Source organism: Eubalaena glacialis, chromosome 9, assembly GCF_028564815.1.
Source record: "Eubalaena glacialis isolate mEubGla1 chromosome 9, mEubGla1.1.hap2.+ XY, whole genome shotgun sequence".
Lineage (NCBI taxonomy): Eukaryota > Metazoa > Chordata > Mammalia > Artiodactyla > Balaenidae > Eubalaena > Eubalaena glacialis.
In genome coordinates, this window is record NC_083724.1 from 49,904,776 (window position 1) to 49,930,826 (window position 26,051).

At 39.0% G+C, this 26,051-nt stretch overlaps 1 protein-coding gene across 6 annotated transcripts in view; it reads left to right on the forward strand.

The window, feature by feature from the left end:
• Positions 1–26,051, forward strand: part of TRPM3 (transient receptor potential cation channel subfamily M member 3) — a 505,408-nt gene that overhangs the window by 362,177 nt on the left and 117,180 nt on the right. For all 6 annotated transcript variants that reach the window (XM_061200350.1, XM_061200352.1, XM_061200346.1 and 3 more), the window contains one exon: positions 21,129–21,201. In XM_061200350.1, coding sequence (XP_061056333.1) covers positions 21,129–21,201 — 73 coding nt within the window. The remainder of the gene's footprint in view (positions 1–21,128; positions 21,202–26,051) is intronic.

The window sequence follows — 26,051 nt, forward strand, 5'->3', positions numbered from 1 at the left end:
TTATCTTTGGGTTTTTACTTGACCATCTTCTCCCTCAAAGGGAATTTAAATATTTTACCCACTAATCTTCTCCTTTACATTAAATAATATTTCCTTTCTTTTTCCTTCTCATTTGGCCTTTGTATTTTCTTTATTCTCAGCCCACTTCTACTGTTTGTTATCAGCACATGGCTATCAACTGTAGGGCCGGTGCTCAGGCCTTGTTCTGGAGCTGGTCTGTCATCTTCATTCCATAGTGTTGTGACTAACACTTCACTCATCCCTGTCCTTGTGGGCCTTAGCATTGGCCCATGGCAGCCACATTAGTTTCCTTCCCCTACTTCTTCTCGTTTTTAATTCCTAGAAACATAGATACATAGTTCACAGAAGTATAGAGGCTTGGGGTGTTAAGAAACCACTTAATAGTGATTCTCAACCTTGGCTGCACATTAGAATCACCTGGGGAGTTTTAAAAACTGCTGGTGTCTGGACTCCACCCTGTGAAATAAATTAAAAGTTGCCTTATGTGAAACTCCTCCTTTTTCAAAGATACCAGCAAATGAAGTATCCTGATACAATGAGAGCAGGCCTGGTTGGGGGCTGGGCAGAGAAAGAGCATTATTAAGTAAAACTGGCCCCAAACTGACTTGATTTTAAATGTTGTGATCACATCCTCCTCCACGCGCTTGGCCATGACTAATAACAGTGGTGAGAATGACTGTTGGGGTCTCACACCACATCGTGGGCTCTCTGCACTTGCCAGCGACGAGCCATTCAGTGATAAAAGACAAGAGGCTCAAGGCGTCGCCGACTGGTGGAGGGAAGGGAAGAAATGGAGGGAAGTGGAAGAGGAGGGAAGAAAGGGAGTAATTCATCCCTAGCTTGCCAGTTGCTTTTTGCAATTTTATCTTCCCTACAGCAGAGGCAAATAATGCCATCCCTATTTTTACAGACAAAAAAGTTGCTTGGAGTGACTAGAGGTCACTCAGCTAGGAAGTGGTCTGATCAGGCTTCCTTCTACCACTCCTGCCTTACTGTCGTCACCTGTTCAAAGTCTACTGCTCTGGTTTTGAAGGTCAGGGAACACAGACCCTCCAGATCTGAGTGAAATAAAGTTCCAGGTGGGAGGAAGGGCAGTCTCCCCCCAGCGGGAGGAGCATTACAGCTGTCGGCCCTCTGGGTGGAGGCAGGCTGACTTGGGACCCAAGAAACGGAGTTTGAGTTTTTCTGGCAGTGGTTGGCCTCCAAGGGGACCTGGGTCAGGGGAAAAACAAATTCCACCAAGCAGGTTCCAGCAGGCGCTACATGAATGCAAAGTCTGGAGTATGAGTCCTTTTGCCAGGCTTCCCCAGGAAATGGGCTGGAGGACTTCTGTTATTGAGCTAATGGGGGGACAGTTTTGGTTGTTGTGGAGAACAGCAGAGCATAGAGTATTCACAAAAACCCACCATCCTCTCATCTAACGACACTAAGAAACAGTCAAATACTAATGATTCAAACATTTGGGCAAACCTGCACTTCAACCAAATGGCATCGTTTTGTTTCCATACTTGTAGAGGACAGAATGATAACCAAAGGGAGAAATCTCTTACAACACAGCATTTAGGGGAGGGAGGTGGCCAACTCTCAAAAAAGATTTTCCCGAGGAATGACTACCAGTATTTTCACCCTGTTTTTCTCTCCTTGCTCTAGCACTGGTCTCTCATCTCAGCCACTCTGGTCTTCTTTCAGTACCTCAAACACCCCTGTGTCTTCTTTGGTCTCAAGACGTTTGCTTATATCCTTCCTTTTGCTGGAAACCTTTCCCTCCAGTCTTCATGTGGCTGGTGCTTTCTTATTCTTCATTCTCAGCTTGACCATCACCTCCTCCAGGAAGCCTTCCCTGAACACCCTGTATAAAGCAGTTCCCCCCTTTCATTCCACTATTTGTTTCCTATTAGCATTTATCACACTTGACAGTTCTCTCATTTATTTATGTTTGCATGTGTTTTTGTCTGTCTGCAACTTTAGCCTCTACGAAGGTATATCCATCTTGCCCAGCGGGTCACACATTTTTAGATACAACGTAGATGCTCCATTTAAATGTTTGCTGAATACATTAGCAAACAAAGCCCACGTCTGCCATGTTTGATGCTGTATTTTCTCCCCCCACCCTTTTTTATAACTTTTTTTTAACTATTTAGGGTGGGCTCTATTTCAAACCCTATGCTAGGCACTTTGCTCATATTTCATTTAAGACTCAAAACAATCCTATGTGATAGATATTATTTCTCCAATTTTACAGATTAAGAAATTAAGGTTTGAGAAATTAGGTTTCTTGCCTAAGCCAGCATCATAACTGAAACAGTCAGGATTCAAGCACAGATGTATCTAATTCCAAAGCTTTTGCTCTTTTCACTCTGTGACACTACCTCTAAGGAAAAAAGAGTGATTATTGGGGTGGATGAATAATCTTTCCAAAGAATTGAACAACAGTGCTTCTCATTTATCTTTCTTCCTCTCCTTTTATTTGTTCATTCCTTCCCCCCATGCCCCCATTTCACATTGCCAAAAACATGCACATCCATTGGCAGGAAACACAGGGAAGTAATCCCTGTCCCAGATAGTGCCTTTAGAAACACTGAAGTCAGAGAGCCACTTTGAATGGCAAGCTTCTTTTCCAGTCATGGAAATCTCCTCTTTTAGTACCTATATTTCTAGAGCCTCAATGCAGCAGACCTCAACTCACCATACTCAGCCCCTGCAACTTCAGAGAGATGCCCTTGGAAGGGCTGAGTGCTCTGGGGAAAGGGTACAGGGCCCAGATAACACCCCCACCAGCATCCCCAAAACTCAGGGCTTGCAAGAACCAACTTGCAAGTTCTACTGTGGACAAAAAAAAATGGATCAGGGTGTGAGAGGACCCCAATCCTGACATAGATAAAGTTTGAGATTGCTAGGACTGTCACTAGCCTATGCATAGCTTTAAATGCCCATGTTCCAACTCAGCCTAAGACAAAATGTTTCTCAACAACTCGATTCCTAACCAGACCTCAACCATCTGCCATCCATGAGCCATAAGCTCTTTGTCTTCCTCTTTCATTGGTCCTCGGAAGCTCTCCATTTCCACTACAGCTGTTTTATCTCCTTGTGTGGGTTCATTCTGTCACTCTGCCAGCTTAGGAATGCTTGGTAGCTTTCTCATCCCCAACAGGATAAACCAGAGAGCTCAGAGAGGAGAATTTCTAACCCTTGTAACATGCCAGTCAGCTCCCAGATGCCCTGTGGGCACAGGCACACGGAGGGGCAGGAAGCAGAGCAGATGCCAGGCACAGCACACATCATATACACATAAACATGGGCATTTGCAACTGAAGCTCACTGCAGAAAAATCCAAGTGGGAAATGCATCGCTTTTTAAAGCCAAATCATTACACATGCCAACAAATTATAAGCACTGAACAGAAGTCCATAATGTGCTCAGGAACTGCTCACGGCATCCATGGGGTGGACTTCAGCTTGGAACATACATTCACATTCCCCTCAGGGCCTCCTTCAGGGAAAGGCAGTCTGTTGTTACCTGCAATAGTTTTTTGCTCAACAGACTACTTTTGCAGTCATTCATTCCACTAACCTTTATTGTACGCTTGCCACATGCCAGGCACTATTCTAGGGGCTAGGGATACAACAGTACCTGTCCTCATTTCAGCCTACATTCCAGTGGGGAAGAAATAGTAAAGAAATTGGTACTGACCCTTTCGAGTCTGGCCCCAGCAAAGGTCCTCCTGCCCAATGTCATTTGAGCCAATACAACGAGACCGTGTTCAGTGCAGAAGCAAAGCAAAGTTTTATTCTTTGATCAGAGAATGGAGAGGTGTGAGCTCACGCTCTAGAGTACACGGTCTCTTGACAGGCTGTGGGCGGAACTCCTTTATAGGGATCGTGTCCTCTGGGAGGGAGGGGAGTTCTGGTGGGTGGGCGGGGCTGTGCTGTTCTGGCTCCAGATGGCAGTGCCGGGCGCAGCGCCTCTGCGCACAGCCCACTGCCGCCATCTTGAATTGCAGTGTCGGGCGCAGCGCCTCTGCACACAGCCTCCCCAGCTGAGGCGTCGAGGCGTCAGCTCAGGCGTTTGGCGCTAGGAACTCTGGCCTGAAGGGCCAGGCGCAAGGCCTCTGCAGGCGGCACCCTATGAGCAAGTGACACTAGACTAAGCACAAAGGAAAAAAAGGTTAGACTTTATTACCCAGATTCTATTTTTATTTCCGGGGACTTGTTAATGGGCTTTGCTGGTGACAAAATAAAATAAATACATGGAAATATATATTATCATAAATATATCTTGTGCATTTAACGCATCAAGTACTATAAGTATTAAAAATCTGCGACCAGATTTAGCAAGACGGAATTCATTGGTGGCCTTAAGGAGCATGGTATTGGTGGTGTTGTGGGCAAAAATCCTATGAATAGGGTACATTCAAGAGAGAATGAGACTGTAAGGAATGAGACAGTGAGAGTAGAAACTGCTATGTGAGGAATTTTGAAATAAAGGAAAAGAAAAAGTGGGGAAGAGCTGGAGGACAATGGAGATCAAGAGATGATATCACAATAACTTGTCCATTAAAAAAATATTCCATGACCTTAAATATTTATCCTATCCAGTACCGGAGACACAGGACAGAGATTTCAGTACTTATCTTCATTCTCTTCTAAACCCAAGAGAAATGGCATCAAAATACTTCTGGCCTGGGGGCCACCGAGGAATCAAAGAAGTCAAATAATAATGATAATGTTAAAAGCTGCCATTTTGAGGATGCTTTAATGATTAAGCAACTATATACGTGTGTGTATATATATTTCCCTCTCATTTAAATCTGAAAAACACAGTAAGAAGTTGACATTATTGTCAACTTCCCTCTCTAAAGTTGAGAGAGGTTAAGTAATTTGCCCAAGGGACACAGAGTTATGGAACAGCATTAAGATTTGAATCCAGACTTGTTTGAATAAAAATCTTGTGTTTTTTCTTCTTCTCTCTTCTAATGTGAGAAGAACAGGCTTTCAGCTCTCCAGCCTAAAAATCTCACCTTGAAATGACCTGATCAGAGGGAACACACAATCTAGATGATCTCTAGGTCCCTCTGGCACTGCTTTTCTTTTATTCTGTGATTCATTTACAAAGAAAGACTTTTTCATATTTCAAATTCTTTTTTTTTTTACAAATTAATTTTACATCTTTCAGTGAACAATCATCTTAAACTTAATTTTTAATGTAGTTTTGATTTCGTTTATTTCTTCCATTGGGAAAGTAATATCTGCTGATTGAAAATACGTTTTTTATAGAAAATTTAGAGACCACCAAAAAAATGAAAGGAGGAAAACTATCACCCACAGCCCCACAAGCACCAGTGACTTTTATTGTTTCCTTCTATATGTAAATTTTTAGATTTATTTTGTTTTAAATACAGTTGTAATTAAGCATATATTTCTAAAGTAAAATTTTTCATTTAACATTAAAATATTTGCATTTTTCATACCATTCATAAGTATACATTTTTAGGATTAAATTATTCATTATGTTATAGTGAGATTTCCCCACTGAAAACATTAGGTTGAGTTTTATTGGGAAAAGATATAAGTAGTGCACTTAAGTCCCCCCAGCCATGCTATTAGAAAAGAATAGGTGTCTGGTTATAAGGATACATGACTCAGTACTACTAGCAGCTTCTTCTACCATGGTTCTCCACCATGATTCTCAAACCTACTTTCAGTAGGGGATCTGCCTTGGCAAGTATAAATTTTTGGGTCATCCTGTTAATCAGTGTTATGACCCTGCTGAGAACACTTGAAAAAACTTTGGATTAAGAAACATGCCAACCCCACCTCTGCTTAACAAAGCCCTTCCTAACCATTAAAATTGCACATGAATGCTGTTTATGATCATGTACTGAATATTCCAGCATTTGAACAGAGGATAATGTAGAGACGACCTTTACTATTTGTCCCTTTTCACTCGTGAAGTTTATATAATACAATTAATTTGAATTCACTTAATGTCCAAACAGTTTATTGGGCAATTTGCAGACTTGGTGAGTGTCATGGATTCTTAGACATTATGGAATATAACCTACTAGAGAACCTTTGTCCCCTAAATAGACAGTCCATGTGAAGGAGCCACAGCATAACATGAAATGGCATGACAAAAAGAAATATGAAGACCCAGCTTGTACTTGACATCTGTGATGAATGCAGCCTTTCACTGCATTCACTGGTACTCCTGCCAGTCCTACCTTGTTTGATCTTGCATTCTCCATGAGTGTGGCTATAATGCTGGCCCTGGTAAAAGTTCCATTGTAAGCTTCCTGTTTCCTGGGTATAATACAGCCAGCAAGCTTACTTACATACCAGCTATTGACTAACAAAACAGTGACCTATTATTGAAGAGGTCTTGGGTCACTGTGCAGTATATTCTTTATGTTCAGCGAAAGCTGTATCAGAGACAATGTTAGAAACCAGTTCGAACCACCAAAGAGAATCCCCTTTCATTCTTTCTCTCATATATGCTCTATTTATCTTTTTGTCTTTCTTTTCCTTTTGTTTTTGCAAGGGGTATTTCCAGTAAATCTATGTCTGATCGGAAGTGGTTCATTTTGTAAATGCCATTGACATCAAACTACTGATGAATAGCAATTTTTTTTTTCTTCTCTGGACTATTGTTCCCTAGAAAAATTGTACCTTCCTGACTGCTTTGTCTCTCACCAGGATTTTTTAATACTTTTTTTTTAATGCATTTGGGTGCAGTAAATATAGCCCTTGGATTTTGGTGGAGCCTAAATAAGGCTAAATAAGGCTAAATAAGGTAAAAAATCTCTTTTTCAAAAGAGGACATACTCACTAGCTCAAAGCCTAATTGTAAGCAGTTTATAGCCCCCATGACTAGCATTTATTCTGCATAGGAAGATATTTGAGAAAGAGAGCAACCATTTGGGGGAATGAAGGATTTACAGTAGCAGTTGTTGGAACAACTGGCCGTCAGCCTGTCCAAACATTCTCCCAGATTTATAAAATAAAATTACCGTATCAGAACAAGCGAGCCTCCAGGGAGCTAAAACAACCAGTTGACAAGCTGTTCTACTCCCTGTTAAGGCTGAGCTGGGCCTCTCTCCTTCTGGATCCCAAAGCATTCAAAGCTAGACCAAGTTTTTAAGCCCCCAGGAGAAATTACCTGCTTATTATCATTTCATCATTCTGGCATTATAAAAAAACAAACAGAAGTTATTTGCATGGAGCAAGACAAAACAGTTATTCTTATGCTTCCATTTGCTGCCATGAGCTCTTAATACCTCAGGGTAAATTTTCATTTGTGTTAAATGTTAACCTGATCCACTGATTTAGGATATTGGTCCCTCCATAGAAAATTGAAGGACTTTAACAGAGGTCACCAAAATAAAGAAACTGTAGGGATCATCAAGATGAAATCCACCCATCCAGTTTACAGATGAGGAAACTAGGACTTTAAATAATAACAATAATAATAACAATAATAGCAACAGCTTTTACTGAGCACTTACCTTTTCCCAGTTGGTTTGGTTTTTTTAGCTCACCTGTAAAGCCAGTTCAGTTTCTCCAAGAATATGCCAAGTTCTTTTCTGACTGCTTTACACATGTTAATTCACTTTTCCCACAACAACCTATGAAGATGATATTGTTAGTGTTGTTGTTTTGTAAAAGTTAGATGACTTGCTTGAAGCCACAGAGCCAGTTGAGTGGCCTAATATATTATGTGGGTGTATATCATTATATTACATTTCTATAACGTTATTTATATGATAACTGTCAAATGTCACAATACAATGATGTTATATAATAATAAATGTTATTATATTATATGTTGAAACTTACAAAAATCCATTTTCCTGCAAGGTTCTGTGCATTTTGTTTTTCATTAAAGAGGGTTGCAATAAGTCCATTATGTGCTGGTAAGGAAAACCAGGAAAAAATAATATGCCACATCCCACGTAATAAAGGTCTTCTGATTTCACTAGATATTGAATTAAAACACCAACCTTGCATCTGAAGAAGGTGTTCAGAAAATATCTGTTGACTCAAAATCTGACTTTCTCTCTTGGAGTCGTAATAGTGGATAATATGGGTCCAGAAACCATATTTTCAGAACTAAAATCTAAACAGGGTGGCCTGGGATGTGAGCTATAAACTGGGCAGAACATTTGAAATAGGGACAGTTCTGGAAAATTCCGTGTGCATAGTGAGTGTGTGTGTTTGATATGTGTACTTGGTGTGAGTGTAAAATGTAGGATGCCATTTTTCAACTTCTTTTGTTTGACGCCGAGTAAAAAATTTGTAAATTTTTAAAACCTGACTATTTTAGAAACTGTAGGTAAAGCCTGATAAAAATTTGAGTTAGAGAGCAGGAATGTCCAATATTCTCTCACAAGTCAGCATAAGTAAGTCACCAAAGACAAGGAGGACGTCTTCTCCCTCGATTTTATCCCAGTTCCAGAAATGCCTCCTTTCCTTGTCCATATCAGAAAGTATAGGATCAGTCACTGTAAAAAGGTATGTTTAGGATGCTTGATTTAGAAAGCTGCTAAAATATGCTTTTCCTTTAAGGGACTTTCCAGTTCTCTGCCAGCCTTTGTCACACTGGTCTGGGAGGTTCTGTGATTGCTGAGTGTGCTCAGTGAAGCAGTGCTTAAAAAGCAATTGAAACCTGAAGTTGACTGGGCCCATAACAGCAGCCAGTCTACTTGAAAATACACACTGGACTCCTTGAAATGGAACTTGTCATGCCCAGCAAAGCTGGTGACTGCCTGTCAATCTGGGAATTCTTGGAGGAATTGAACTAGCCTGACAGATAGACTCAAAAAACCAAGCAACCTGGAGAAATGTTCCTGAGCTGCCCCTCCTTTGCAACATCAGGCATGCTGGCGGCTGTGGGCTGTCTTCCTCATTAGTTCCTAGTAGCATGGTGGTCATGTTTCTGGTGGCCTTTTTTAAAAGATGATGACATACTTGATAAAATATTGTCTTGAGTAACGAAAGGATTTGTCATTCACATGATATTTCTTCTTTTGGAAAAAAAATTCTTCCTGTTGCCCAATTTATTTTAGGGCTGCCACAGTTCTATCACCTCTTAGACCCATAGAATTATGGTATCTGTATATGGGGTAAACTTGGCCTTACATGCTTTTTCAGATTGATGATATAATTATGGAGAGCCACTAATGGTGTCATTCTCTCAAACACACTCTACTACTTAGTTAAAACTAGGTTTTTCTTTTCTGAAGGGTGAATAAAAATAAAACCTGCTTTCTTTTCAAGGGATTAGAATTATCCATTGTACCTGGTATAAACCCACTAATTTCCTTTTTATTCAGAATTTCAGAGACCCACTGAGTAGTACATAATTGTGTAATTTTTTCACACATCTAAATTTAGCTTCATTTAGCTGCTAATATGTTATATTGTTTCTTATTTTAAACAACTACGGCCAGAAAAACTCTCAGGTGCACTTTTCTCATCATCGAAGAACTATATTTGCTTTTTTAACTAATAAAATTACTCCTTTGATGCAGTTTTTAAGGTTATAAATTTTGAACTGAGCTTCACCTAGCTACAGTTCCTATTCCATAGAAACAAATCTCTATCTAGAAAATATATGTGTGTGTGTGTGTGTGTGTGTGTGTGTGTGTGTGTGTGTGTCCCTGCACAGTGCCTGGCCCTTTAAAGGCTCCTAGTTAATAATTTTGGAAGAAAAGAAGGAAAGGAGAGAAGGAATGAGGAAGAAATGAGAAGGGGAGGCTAAAAACATAACTGAAAGAAATGCAGTGTTTGCATGAGAGAGGGACTCAACATTTGGATGTTTCTTGAATGTTCCCATGCATCTCTCCATACATAACTTTCAAGCTAAGGGATGTTCTGCTGCAATTGAATGATAAGGAAGAGATTAAAAAGGAGAGAAATATTTCTCACTGATGTCCAGAAATGAATAACAAAGTGACAGACTCAAAGACAGGTGCTGGACAGAAAATAATTACATTCTACTTTGCACCACTGTTACTTCAGTTTAATGCAGTAGCTTTATAATTGCTAGCTAAAAATATATGCCTTTCCATGCCATTCTATCAAGCCTATTTTTGGGAACTTGACTTTCTTTAGCAGCTTGCTTTATTCCATGTTATTTCTACTTTGGGGCATCTAGGAAATTCTCTATTTAAAAAACAAAGTCTAAAAGAGCTGATGATAAATGATAAAAATCTGTTTGCATATCTGACAATCAGTAAGTGCTCTTGGCAAAGCAACAGAGAGGAGATTCAGTACTGAATAATAATGCTGTCTCTTTCATCAACATCAAATATGGACACTACCCCTGACCTCAGTGCAGCTTCTATTCATTCTCTTTCTGTCCCTCCATAAAACCCAGGGAACTCTGATGAATCATCCAGCAGAATGAGCGGGGAGGCCTTCAACAGCAGTGTTTGAGCACACACCATGAGAATTCCAGCTATGTGACTTTGAATAAGTTACTTTACCTTTCTAAGCTTCAGGTATCTCTACTGGAAAATAAGAATAATAATACTGAGGTTCATTGGGAAGATTAGTGAGTTGTACGTGTACAATGTTTAGAGGAGTGCTTGCGCACTACAGCTGCTATTATCATGATTAAGAGCTCTCTTCTATTCTTACCTTAGGCAGATGTGCTAATGTCACTTAGCAACTGCTCTCCTTAAGAGGCTAGACATGTTCAATTCTTAACTCCCTAGTAGGGATTAGCAGAAAGAGTTCAAATAAAATTAATTAGAAAAATTTCCTGCTAAAAGTATGACAATGTCTAATTTATCTGAAGATCCCTTATACAGAAACCTCAACTATGCAGACCAGGAAATAAGAAATGAAAAAAGAGAGTTATTTGAATGCTGTCATTAATATCAGACAATCTGGCACTAAATCCCACACAGTCAAAAGCACTAAATGCCACAGAAACCACCACTCTTTTGTTCAGTTTTGGTCTGGTACTCCTGCCCTTTATGCCTCAGGGATGGTTTTGAGAAGAGTTAGTCAGACTGTAGAGTGAGGAACCAATAAATAGCAGATACATGAACTCTGAACATGAACGGTCTGAGGTCATTTCGATAGGACGAAGTAGTCCTACTTTCCTGACAGTCAATGAGAACATCACAAAGTCACACCAAAAATAAATGGATTTTCATTTTATTTAATGTTGTCTAAGAAGACAAATGTGTCTATTCCATTTTAGAAAAGTTTCCATCCAAGAGAACTAACTTGTTTTCAATTGGTGTCAAGCAATAACCCATACTTAACTAGAAAATTCACCTTTATAGAACAATTCATCATTCTTTAATATCTCCAAATAAGATAGACATCATCATATAACTGTACAATCAATGTAACAGGAATATGTAAAAAATGCACGCATTTGATGAAAGTGGTAAATGTAAAGCTGAACATTTTTCTGAGGGTTCTTTGTGGGAAAGACGATGCTGGTTGAAAGGTACATTCTTCCATCCAAGAGAACCACACTCAAATTGTACAGAGTTGCTTTCTGGGGCGGCGGTTAGCATATTTAATATTGCCAAGTCATGTGACTCACAAAACCACTGTGTGTGTGTATGTGTGTGCACGTGCACATACCTCCTTATTGTCGTGATAAGATGTAAGTAAAACATGCCTCCAATTTTGCTCTCTAAAGAGAGCAACTTGATGAGAGCTTCTGTTTTCTCAGTCCTGGGTATCTCCACATACATACACATTGCTCTGTGGCAGTTTTAACCTGAAAAGCTGTTGACAGCCTCAAGTTTTGCCAAATCCTTCCCTTTCCCTACTCTTCAGAATCTCCCCAGGGCTTTGGTGTAGCTCTAGTCAAAGGCATTTTAACAAAGAGCTCATCTTTTTGCTTACCAGTGGGAAGATTTCGAGGGCGTGTGGGCAGCAGGGATTCTACTCATTTTGGTTTCACTGCCCGGCAGAGCGCTGTCTAAAATCACCCCCTACCTTGTAGTGTGCTGCCCTGGGCCAATACTCAACTTCTGAGTCAAAAAGAATAGAAGTTATGGAAAACTCTTCACTTTTCCTGGCTTTTCTGTTTCTCTTAAGAGCAGCCCCATGCTCTCAGCACCAAGGCTGAAAAATTGAGTCATCTTTGATTCCTTCCTGTCTCTTGACCCCTGAAAATCAACCCACCTTGTGATTCTTCTTGATGTTCCTCGCACAGAGCCTCTTCTCCATCACACAGCCATGTCCTAATCCAGGCCCTTGTTACTTCACCTTAAACCTGCTGCAACAGCCCTGAAGCTGGGCCTCACCTCCAATTTGTACCCTGAGATTAATTTGCATCCAACAGTATTTGACTTCAGCAAGATAGCCTAGCAGTCTAAGAGCATAGCCTTTAGAGCTGAGCAGATCTGAGATCTAATCTTGACTCTGCCATTTACCAGCTAAGCGCTGTTGGGTACTTATCTAATCTCGGAGTCTCACAGGGTTGATGTGAAGATTCACAAGGTAATATATATAAAGTGCTTGGCACAAGGCCTAGTACATAGTGAATTATGTCCAAATTCCTTAACACTGAAGATGGTTCACAACTCGGCCCCAACCTTCCTTCATTAGTTACCTTCCCTTTACACAGTGCTCCAGCCAAATGAATATGTAATGCTTTTATTATTTTTATTTATTTATTTATTTATTTATTTTAAGTTCTTATTTCGTTTTATTAGCTTCCTCGGAAAGTGCAAACTTAAATAGCCATATGTGTTCTTCTGGGCAACACCAAGTCTCTCTCATGTCTTATTTTTAGTCTTGACAAGAAAACTGTCTTTGCCAATTTGCCTCAGAACAGGTGATGGATGTAATATTTATCCTCAAAGAAAGGAGTAGCAAGAAAAACAATAACCTGCATTTATACAGTGCTTATACATATTTTATATCATTTGATTTTTTTCTTTTTTTTTAAATTTAATATCTTTATTGGAGTATAATTGCTTTACAATGTTGTGCTAGTTTCTGTTGTATAACAAAGTGAATCAACTGTACATATACATATATTCCCATATCCCCTCCCTCTTGCGTCTCCCTCCCACCCTCCCTATCCCACCCCTCTAGGTGGTCACACAGCACTGAGCTGATCTCCCTCTATTATGCAGCTGCTTCCCACTAGCTATGTCAGTGCTACTCTCTCACTTTGTCCCAGCTTACCCTTCCCCCTCCCTGTGTCCTCAAGTCCATTCTCTACATCTGCGTCGTTGTTCCTGTCCTGCCCCTAGGTTCATCAGAACCTTTTTTTTTTTTTTTTTGATTCCATATATATGTGTTAGCAAACGGTATTTGTTTTTCTCTTTATGACTAACTTCACTCTGTATGACAGACTCTAGGTCCATCTACCTCACTACAAATAACTCAATTTCGTTTCTTTTTATAGCTGAGTAATATTCCATAGTATATATGTGCCACATCTTCTTTATCCATTCATCTGTTCATGGACACTTAGGTTGCTTCCATGTCCTGGCTATTGTAAATAGTGCTGCAATGAACATTGTGGTACATGACTCTTTTTGAATTATGGTTTTCTCTGGGTATATGCCCAGTAGTGGGATTGCTGGGTCATATGGTAGTTCTATTTTTAATTTTTTAAGGAACCTCCATACTGTTCTCCATAGTGGCTGTATCAACTTACATTCTCACCAACAGTGCAAGAGGGTTCCCTTTTCTCCACACTCTCTCCAGCACTTACTGTTTGTAGATTTTTTGATGATGGCCATTCTGACTGGTGTGAGGTGATACCTCATTGTAGTTTTGATTTGCATTTCTCTAATGATTAGTGATGTTGAGCATCCTTTCATGTGTTTGTTGGCAATCTGTATACCTTCTTTGGAGAAGTGTCTATTTAGGTCTTCTGCCCATTTTCGGATTGGGTTGTTTCTTTTTTTGATATTGAGCTGCATGAACTGCTTGTATATTTTGGAGATTAATCCTTTGTCAGTAGCTTCATTTGCAAATATTTTCTCCTATTCTGAGGGTTGTCTTTTCATCTTGTTTATGGTTTCCTTTGCTGTGCAAAAGCTTTTAGGTTTCATTAGGTCCCATTTGTTTATTTTTGTTTTTATTTCCATTTCTCTAGAAGGTGGGTCAAAAAGAATCTTGCTGTGATTTATGTCAGAGTGTTCTGCCTATGTTTTCCTCTAAGAGTTTTATAGTGTCCAGTCTTACATTCAGGTCTTTAATCCATTTTGAGTTTATTTTTGTGTATGGTGTTAAGGAGTGTTCTAATTTCATTCTTTTACATGTAGCTGTCCAGTTTTCCCAGCAACACTTATTGAAGAGGCTGTTTTTTCTCCATTGTATATTCTTGCCTCGTTATCAAAGGTAAAGTGACCATATGTGCACGAGTTTATCTCTGGGCTTTCTATCCTGTTCCATTGATGTGTATTTCTGTTTTTGTGCCAGTACCATAGTGTCTTGATTACTGTAGCTTTGTAGTATAGTCTGAAGTCAGGGAGCCTGATTCCTCCAGCTCCATTTTTCTTTCTCAAGAATGCATTGGCTATTCAGGGTCTTTTGTGTTTCCATAAAAATTGTGAAATTTTTTGTTCTAGTTCTGTGAAAATGCCATTGGTAGTTTGATAGGGATTGCATTGAATCTGTAGATTGCTTTGGGTAGTATAGTCATTTTCACAATGTTGATTCAAGAACATGGTATATCTCTCGATCTGTTTGTATCATCTTTAATTTCTTTCATCAGTGTCTTATAGTTTTCTGCATACAGGTCTTTTATCTCCTTAGGTAGGTTTATTCCTAGGTATTTTTTTCTTTTTGTTGCAATGGTAAACGGGAGTGTTTCCTTAATTTCTCTTTCAGATTTTTCATCATTAGTGTATAGGAATGCAAGAGATTTCTGTGAATTAATTTTGTACCCTGCTGCTTTATCAAATTCATTGATTAGCTCTAGTAGTTTTCTGGTAGCATCTTTAGGATTCTCTATGTATAGTATCATGTCATCTGCAAACAGTGACAGTTTTACTTCTTCTTTTCTGACTTGGGTTCCATTTATTTCTTTTTCTTCTCTGATTGCTATGGCTAAAACTTCCAAAACTACGTTGAATAATATTGGTGAGAGTGGGCAACCTTATCTTGTTCCTGATATTAGAGGAAATGGTTTCAGTTTTTCACCATTGAGAACAATGTTGGCTGTGGGTTTGTCATATATGGCCTTTATTATGTTGAGGTAAATTCCCTCTATGCCTACTTTCTGGAGAGTTTTTATCGTAAATGGGTGTTGAATTCTGTCGAAAGCTTTTTCTGCATCTATTGAGATGATCATATGGTTTTTATCCTTCAGTTTGTTAATATGGTGTATCACATTGATTGATTTGCATATATTGAAGAATCCTTGCATTCCTGGGATAAACCCCACTTGATCATGGTGTATGGTCCTTTTAATGTGCTGTTGGATTCTGTTTGCTAGTATTTCATTGAGGATTTTTGCGTCTATGTTCATCAGTGATATCGGCCTATAGTTTTTTTGTGACATCTTTGTCTGGTTTTGGTATCAGGGTGATGGTGGCCTCATAGAATGAGTTTGGGAGTGTTCCTCCCTCTGCTATATTTTGGAAGAGTTTGAGAAGAATAGGTATTAGCTCTTCTCTAAATGTTTGATAGAATTCACTTGTGAAGTCATCAGGTCCTGGGCTTTTTTGTTTGTTGGAAGATTTTTAATCACAGTTTCAATTTCAGTGCTTTGTGATTGGTCTGTTTATATTCTCTATTTCTATTTTGTTTCGGGGTGCGCAAGGAGAGGGGATTCAGAGCACCACCTAAAAGAGCTCCAGAGATGGGCGTGAGCCGCAGCTGTCAGCATGGATACCAGAGGCGGGAATGAGACGCTAAGGCTGCTGCTGCAGCCACCAGTAAGCTTGTGTGCAAGCACAGGTCACTATCCACACCTCCCGTCCTGGGAACCTGTGCTGCCCGCCACTGCCAGGGTCCCGTGATCCAGGGACAACTTCCCCGGGAGAGCACACGGCGTGCCTCAGGCTGTTGCAACGCCACACCAGCCTCTGCCGCTGCAGGCTCGCCCCGCAGTCTGTACCACTCCCTCCCCCAAGCCTAAGTGAGCCAGAGCCCCCTAATCAGCTGATACTTTAACTCCATCCTGTCTGGGCAGGATACAGACACGCTCAGGCAACCTACATGCAGAGGTTCGGCCAAATGCAAAGCTGAACCCCAGGAGCTGTGTGAACAAAGAAGAGAAAGGGAAATTTCTCCCAGCAGCCTCAGGAGCACCAGATTAAATCTCCGTAATCAACTTGATGTACCCTGCATCTGTGGAATACCTGAATAGACAACAAATCATCCCACAATTGAGGCAGTGGACTTTGGAAGCAATGATATATTTTTTTCCTTTTTCTCTTTTTGTGAGTGTGTATGTGTATGCTTCTTTGTGTGATTTTGTCTGTATAGCTTTGCTTTCAGCATTTGTCCTAGGATTCTGTCTGTCCATATTTTTTTTTTTTTTAGTATAGTTTTTAGCGCTTTTTATCATTGGTGGATTTCTTTTTTGGTTTGGATGTTCTTTCTTTTTTTTTTTAATTTTTTTTTAATTTTAATAACTTCATTTTATTTTATTTTATTCCTTCCTTCCTTCCTTCCTCCCTCCCTCCCTCCCTTCCTTCCTTTCTCCCTTTTCTTCTGAGCCGTGTGGCTGGCAGGGTCTTGGTGCTCCAGCCGGGTGTCAGGCCTGTGCCTCTGAGGTGGGAGAGCCGAGTTCAGGACATTGGTCCACCAGAGACCTCCCGGCTCCACGTAATATCAAACAGTGAAAGCTCTCCCAGAGATCTCCATCTCAACACTAAGACCCAGCTCCACTCAATGACCAGCAAGCTATAGTGCTGGACACCCTATGCCAAACAACTAGCAAGACAGGAACACAACCCCACCCATTAGCAGACAGGCTGCCTAAAATCATAATAAGGTCACAGACACCCCAGAACACACCACCGGACACAGACCTGCCCACCAGAAAGACAAGATCCAGCCTCATCCACCAGAACACAGGCACTAGTCCCCTCCACCAGGAAGCCTACACAACCCACTGAACCCACCTTAGCCACTGAGGGCAGACACCAAAAATAAGGGGAACTACGAACCTGCAGCCTGTGAAAAGGAAACCCCAAACACAGTAAGTTAAGCAAAAGGAGAAGACAGAGAAACACACAGCAGATGAAGGAGCAAGGTAAAAACCCACCAGACCAAACAAATGAAGAGGAAATAGGCAGTCTACCTGAAAAAGAATTTAGAGTAATGATAGGAAAGAAGATCCAAAATTTTGGAAATAGAATGGAGAAAATACAAGAAATGTTTAACAAGGACCTAGAAGAACTAAAGAGCAAACAAACAATAATGAACAACACAATAAATGAAATTAAAAATTCTCTAGAAGGAATCAATAGCAGAATAACTGAGGCAGAAGAACAGATAAGTTACCTGGAAGATAAAATAGTGGAAATAACTACTGTAGAGCAGAATAAAGAAAAAAGAATGAAAAGAATTGAGGACAGTCTCAGAGACCTAGGGGACAACATTAAACGCACCAACATTTGAATTATAGGGGTCCCAGAAGAAGAAGAGAAAAAGAAAGGGACTGAGAAAATATTTGAAGAGATTATAGTTAAAAACTTCCCTAATATGGGAAAGGAAATAGTTAATCAAGTCCAGGAAGCACAGAGCGTCCCATACAGGATAAATCCAAGGAGAAACATGCCAAGACACATTAATCAAACTACCAAAAATTAAATACAAGGAAAAAATATTAAAAGCAGCAAGGGAAAAACAATAAATAACATACAAGGGAATCCCCATAAGGTTAACAGCTGATTTTTCAGCAGAAACTCTGCAAGCCAGAAGGGAGTGGCAGGACATACTTAAAGTGATGAAAGGGGAAAACCTACAACCAAGATTAGTCTACCCAGCAAGGATCTCATTCAGATTCGACGGAGAAATTAAAACCTTAACAGATAAGCAAAAGCTAAGAGAATTCAGCACCACCAAACCAGCTTTACAGCAAATGCTAAAGGAACTTCTCTAGGCAGGAAACACAAGAGAAGGAAAAGACCTACAATAACAAACCCAAAACAATTAAGAAAATTGTAATAGGAACATACATATCGATAATTACCTTGAATGTAAATGGATTAAATGCTCCAGCCAAAAGACATAGACTGGCTGACTGGATACAAAAACAAGACCCGTATATATGCTGTCTACAAGAGACCCACTTCAGACCTAGGGACACATACAGACTGAAAGTGGGGGGATGGAGAAAGATATTCCATGCAAATGGAGATCAGAAAAAAGCTGGAGTAGCAATTCTTATATCAGACAAAAGAGACTTTAAAATAAAGACTATTATAAGAGACAAAGAAGGACACTACATAATGATCAAGGGATCAATCCAAGAAGAATATATAAAATTGTAAATATTTATGCACCCAACATAGGAGCACCTCAATACATAAGGCAAATGCTAACAGCCATAAAAGGGGAAATCGACAGCAACACAATCATAGTAGGGGACTTTAACACCCCACTTTCACCAATGGAAACAGTAGCAAAGATCAATAAAACTAAAAGCTGGTTCTTTGAGAAGATAAACAAAATTGATAAACCATTAGCCAGACTCATCAAGAAAAAAAGGGAGAAGACTCAAATCAATAGAATTAGAAATGAAAAAGGAGAAGTAACAACTGACACTGCAGAAGTACAAAGGATTATGAGAGATTACTACAAGCAGCTATATGCCAATAAAATGGAAGAAATGGACACATTCTTAGAAAAGCACAACCTTCCGAGACTGAACCAGGAAGAAATAGAAAATATAAAGAGACCAATCACAAGGACTGAAATTGAGACTGTGATTAAAAATCTTCCAACAAACAAAAAAGCCCAGGACCAGATGGCTTCACAGGCAAATTCTATCAAACATTTGGAGAAGAGCTAACACCTATCCTCCTGTAACTCTTCCAAAATATAGCAGAGGGAGGAACACTCCCAAACTCATTCTACGAGGCCACCATCACCCTGATACCAAAACCAGACAAAGATGTCACAAAAAAAGAAAACTATAGGCCGATATCACTGATGAACATAGACGCAAAAATCCTCTGCATCTTTGCCAACACCAGGGGTGGTAGGAGAAGACGACTCTGCTTTTCTTGTTTGACTTTTCTTTTTTTCTGAGAAAGACATATAAATTGAGTAATTGATATTTTTTAAATTTTAATTTCAAATTAAAAAGTTTAGAGTAGTGGAGACATAATATCTCAGGTCAACTCAAGGGAAAATTATGAAATAAATTTCATCTTTGGATCCTCCAGCCTCCCTTTGGTGCTTCCTCTCCCTCTTTCTAGGATCCTTAGGTCCTTCAGTCTAAGCACACCATGGGGATGGGGTGCCACAGACGGGTGGACAGCCATCCCCTCCACACCAGTTTTCCAGAAAATCTGTGAAGCCCCAGAGTACAATGCTATTTCAGTCTCCTGGACAAACAACAGCACACATATCCGCATCTCCACCACCCCCACCCTGAAATCCTTTAGCAGCTCCACACTGTAAACCTTCCTTTCCCCTCCTCAAAGCTTTTCCTAAGAAAACCTGATAATCTTATATTTCAGGGTAAATTTATCTATTTGCTACCTTGGAAGAATTTGCATCTGAAATGGGATCTCTAATTAGGCAGTGAAATTTAGGCGTCTGCAGAACAAGTACGTCAGATGTTTAAGGAATTCCGTTTGATGCCTAATTTCTGAATTCTTCTAAGACAATGAGAGATGTTATCCTGGTAGTCCGCAGCTTGCTACCAGCTCAGCACACGGTAATACCTTTCAAACCCTAGCCAGCCCTGGCTTAAAGAGTTGAAGATTTAGCCAAAATTCCACTTCTGCCCCTTGGTTCTTTCTCCAGTGGACCTGAAGTTTTCTTCCCAATTAAGGCACTTCTATCTGAGTTCAGAACAGAGAAGAACTGCCTCTCATCTCTGTTCTTGATTCCAGTCACAGCTGTTCTTCTAACTTGATGCTGACCATAAGCAAGTTACTCTGTCTCTGGATAGTGGACTAGAGGATTTCTAAGGCAACTGACAGTTTAACAGTCTGTGATTCTAGGTGCCTGTTCTCTTCATCATGGTGGCAAAACTTAGAATTATACATGAGCAAATCCTACAAAGTTTACTTCCTATGTGGTTAGAAACAGGGAAGCCCTATTATTTTCCCATTTTACAGATAAAGAAACTTGAAGTCTGAAGCAGTTGAGTACAGTAGTAATTCAACCAATGTATATATTCAAATAACCTTTTGGCTTCCTTAAGTAGCTTCCATCTGACTTGGAAAAAAAAATCTTCATTATCGTTAAGCATGATGTGGGGACTTCATATTAATCCAACATGTATTAACCCTTCACTGCTACATCTGTACTCTCCTCCCCATCATTCATCCCCAGAGAATACTTTTCTTCCCAGAATTAAGAGGAAAAAATGTTATTTTATTGTCTGCTTTTTCATTCTTACAACCTGGATACTGCTAAGTCATTCTCAAGAAGGTTTAAGGTTATTGAGAGGACTGAAGGATCTAGAGGCATCACAATATTGAAACCCTTGAATAACTATTGCTGAGGAGAGAGTGTAGTGATGGCTATATTGCACACGTGCATATACACAACAACACACACGGGCACACATGCATACATAGTGGGGCCACTCACTGAAGGGCATACTAACTAGCTATTTTTAACCACTTAATTTCGCAACTCATAGTTTAAATTATGGCTTACACATTTTTGCAAATCTGGCAAGTTTTAACTCTAAAACTGAAATGGTAGAAGGGGACATTTTCTTTGGTCTCTGGTTTCAGAGATTGTAACCATAATCAATGAATTATCTAAGTTGGTTTCTGTTTGGAGGCTACTGAGGCATCTTCCTCTTAATGAGTTGCAGACCCCTCTAATTGAATTCTTGCTATGCATGCTTTCCCTGTGGTTAAGAATCTACCTTATAGATATTAAGATAGTCTGTGTTCAAATATGGTCTCATTGATTTAATTTCTCTTGAGAGAAAAAATGCATTGCTAATGGTCACCTTGTCTCAAATTTCAGATTACGGTGTTTCGGATGGGATCAGAAGGACACCAGGACATTGATTTAGCCATCCTGACAGCTTTGCTTAAAGGTAAAGATTTTCTACGTCCAGAGAGTGCAAAAATAATTTAAATGGATTAACACAGTAACCTTATGTCTCCTAAGAGTGGATATAATTCCAAATGATACCATGACACATCTAATTATTGATAACATAAGGGCCTCTGTTGTAAGACATTCTTAATGCTATTAAATTCCCCTATAATAGACCTCTTACAGTGTGACTCAATTTCATGAAATTTAAATGTACTACAATTCATCCGTGTCCATTGAATCATAAAAATATATTAATTAAAAGGCTAATGTAATATGTAAGAAACTAAGTTGCTAACGTTAGTTAGTAATTATCACCCTGCCTACTTTCAAAAACCATTTGATATGACATAGATGATAGATAGATAGATAGATATGGAGATATTATAATACATTAAAAATGAAAATCAAAACCATTGAGAAGAAGGGAGAAAGAAATAAAACAAAAAAATTGGGCTACTGTATTTGTTATAATTGAGCATTAAATTTAAGCTTCCTAGAAGTTCAGATAAGAATAGAAATGCCCTGGGTTGTATGATTTTCCTTTATAAGGTGGGCATTTGTCCTGCTTTCTAGTCCTAATATCATAAAGAGGTCCTTATCCTTGGAACCATATCCAGGAGAAGACCATTTTCCTCCAGGCTCTGCAGATCAGATTCTGCCCTTAATGTCCCTTAATAGGTATATTACATTTAACTAATAATTTTCACTATTAAAATAAACAAAAGGAAATTGCCTCTGTTTAGCACTGAAGTGAAAACAGGAACAATAAGAAAAAACAAAACCACAAACCTTGTTGACTGTGGTTCTGGGTTAGAGCTATCTCCTACATTCCCGCTAAGCCCCACAGTTTATGCCTGCTGCAGCATTTATCACATGGCTGATTACTGCCTGTTTGTAAGTCTCCATTAGACTATAAGCCCTGCGAGGGCAGAGAATGTGTCTTGTCCATTACTGCTTTCTTAGCACAAACAGTAGCATTTAATCAATTTTTGTTGAATAAATGAAGGAGTGAATGGATTACTCAATGATTCAGTGGTAGACTCAGCATCCCAAATTTTAAACTCAGAATAGCAGCCATTGTAATCTAAGTTCCATTCTACCTACCCTTATTCCACTATTAATAGTTTCTTGAGTACCCATCATGTGGCAGCCACTATGCTAAGTGCTAAGCTTTTTACAAATACTGTAAACATTAATTACTCCAACAACTACATCACATTAGAGCTATTTTTAATCCCCATTTTACAGATAGAGTAAGTGGAGCTACAAGAGATTAAGTAACTTGCTCAAGGTTACTATGCTAATTAATAAGCCTGGACTTAGATCCAAAGTATGTCTAGTTCTTCACTGTACCACATGTGACCCCTTTGATACTAGAGACTGTCTATCCTCTCCATTCATTCCCAAAGGTACATGTGCACATTCATTCACGATCCTGATCACATTTCGGAAGTTCACAATCCAATGAAGTGTATCGTGTGTCCCAAGTTGAGCATTTCATTCTAATGAACTAAAGCATTTCATTCTAACGAACTAAAAAATATATACATGCAGAAGAATTAAGGAACCATGCATGGGTTGAGCCACAAAGCATCTTCAGGGCCTAATCATAGCAACCAGAGATTTCCACTGGAAAGGGCCCCAGACTTGCCTTAATAAACTATCCAGTGCTTATCAACCTGCTCTGTCGGTCACCTTATCCTATCTGCATCCCTCATGCAGCAGTATAAACCTCTTGCTCCAGGCTCAATGAAGCCAGAAAACATCTGCTCATAGTAGAGGAAGTTATTGTAAGTGGTCCCGTGACCCTTTCTGTGCATAAAATTACTCTCAATTTTTTTCGTCTTTTCTCATACACCTTGGAGGTTAAATCGTGTGGGTGTATACTCTTTCACTTCTGTACATGCACTGAAGTGTAATATGTGATGATAGCTATCCTCCGTAAATGAGGAATTCTTTTTCTTTGGTTTTAATCTTCATTGGTAAAGAAGTTCACCTGTGGCATAAAGAGAGAATAACTTTTATCGCTTATTTCTTTTTCTGGAAGGTATTTTAAAAGAGAGTGCAAAAATAATATATTCCTCCTCAAAAATGTCAAAATCATCAAAAACAAGGGTAGTCTCAGAAATTGTCATAGCCCTGAGGAGCCTAAGGAGACATGACATCTAAATGTAATGTGGTTTCCTGGATAATATTCTTGAGCAGAAAAAAGGGACATTAGGTTAAAACTAGGAAAATCTTAATAAAGTATGGACTTTAGTTTGTTGGGTTTTTTAAATGTTAAGGGAAAAATAAGAAATTTATGCTATCATATATTATGTATCTGAGGAGGAGACATACTGTAGCCAAGAAAACTCCACACTTCTTTCATGTGAAAGTGACAAAAAAAGGAAAAAGCCTCTTATGGGATTAACTGTACAAGTCAAGTACATATATAATCAAAGTACTATAACATGCGTAGGCAGTATTTAATATAAAGAATCTATATAAATCACATAGGCATGGATAATAGCTGATCACTACTGATGTAAGAAATGATTAAAAATACCACTGGGGAATCTAAGACATGTAATGAATACAGAACTAACAGAAAACAATTTGTAGGAAATCAAATGTCCTATGGACTTAAAAATCATTTCAGAGATAATTACCATTTTATTTTATACAGTTCACTTCTCAGACATAATTAATGCTATCAGTAATTAATAAACTAATTAATTACTTACCTATTCTTAAGCAGAGGAAGAAAAACTCTTTTTAAGATATGTATTTGTTACTTTGTTCAAACTATAAAGAAGAAAGTTTAAAATAAAAATTCAAATGCCAAAAGAAATAGTCAATATGTTCTAACTTTAGAAAAAATTTCTAGTAAGAATGCTATTGATTAGATTAGATCATACAAAACAATGAAAATCACTGTTTTCAGAGTCATTTTCCTTTAAAACTATATCTTTAAAAAAAACCCTAAATTTGAAATAAAAGTGGGTAAAATCTAATGTTTTTAAACTACTTCTGAATGCATGCCCCTCCAACTCTATTAACCAGAAAATGCAGAATTATTGTCACAAACTAGTACTGATATCAATACACAATTAGTCTTGCTAAATAACTCATTTTTAAATGGCTTAATTAATCCTTGATAAAACAAAAATTTTGACATATATTCTAAAGTAGTTTCTGTCCAATAATTCTCTGCACCAGGTACATTTCATAAGTAACCAACACCCTGGAATGTTTACTGAGAAGCTGTCTTTGCTTAAACTTGGATGATTAATGAATAGGTTTTATGGGAATTTACTGTGGCTCTGCTTTGAAAATTAAAAAATTATTTCTAATTATGTGTTCCATCTTTCCCACCCTTTTTTCTGTGTGTAGGCAGCTTACTATAACACATGCATGATTGCTTTCTTTTTAATATTGTTTTTTTTTTAACCCAGAACTGTTTAGATAGCTTTATTAAGGCCAAAAAAAAGAGACATTCATGTTGACACTTTCATCGTTTATATGCGGTGCAAAGTTATTAAATATTATGCAATGGAAATAGATGAAATTTTGTCCAAAAGATATCTCCAAAGTCGAAATGTGTGGCATATTTATTTTAGTTTTAAAAGGGCATAGGGGGTAAACTGTGGGAGAACAGTGAAATATTTCAGGTAGAGATAAAATTCACCCAGTATTTTTTACAGTGTAGATTCTTAACAAAAGTATTATTAAGCCCTTCTCTGTATGAGACCACTTTTAATCTTCCTTGTGTCCTTTGACTGTAAATCAGGCTCCCCCAAATGCACTTGTTTCCTGATGGTTCATTTTACCTCTTCAGCCAAATCTTTAACTTAGATGTCACGGAGCAGATTGGCCATGAGCATTAGAACCTTAGCATGGGCCCCCCAGACCTATGTCTGCTACTGGCCTCTTATTATTACTTCATCCCAAAGCCACCCTGAAGCCACAATACCCTCTTTCACCTTGCTACTCCCTTGCATTTTACAAACTTGGAAATTGAGGCCAAAGAGTCTAAAAGACATTCAAGATCATTAGGCAAATCAGTGGCAGAGCCAAGGCTTAAACTCAGGTCTCCTCACTTCTATTGTTTTCTTTACATACATGTATGAGTCTTTGGGGCATCCAGGATTTCTTGGCTCTACACTGCCACAGAGATTTCAGGCATTTGCCCCTTTGACTCCAGGGGTATCTGAGTGATAACAGATCAGGACATCTACTTCCTTAAAACTATCAGAACACTTACCAGGGCCCTCAGCTGCCAGATGATCTTAGCTGCACACACAATATCTTAATGATGAAACTAGAATGCCCACAATTTAACCTAATGTAATGGAAGAAAAAGTATAGTCTGACACTTGTTTTATTTTTAAAGATTAGACTTCTGGTGAAATATTGACTTAACCAGGAATTTTTTTAGTTACATGTGACAGAAACACAGTTCAACCTAGTTCAAACAAAAAGAAATAAAATCGTTCACACAGCCAGGAAGTCTGAGGGTAAAATGAGTTCAGGCAGAGTAGCATGCAGGACTCAAATGGTGTCATCAGGGTTTATACTCCATTTCTTAGACGTTAGTCTGTACACTTGTTATGCAAAACAGCAATCAGCAGTGCCAAGCTCACATCCAATCCACTGAGCAAACCCCAATTCAAAAGAGCCATCTTTCCTCGTACTTACAATGAGAGGTCCCAGGGAGCATTTGGATTTGCTTGCCTTGGTTCAGTGCCCATCCCTGAATTCATCACCGTGGCAAAGAAGATGGGAGAATCCCTATAAGCATGAAATACAAGATGGAATCAGCTTCACCTGAGTCTCAGAGTTATAGATTCCCAACAACACATA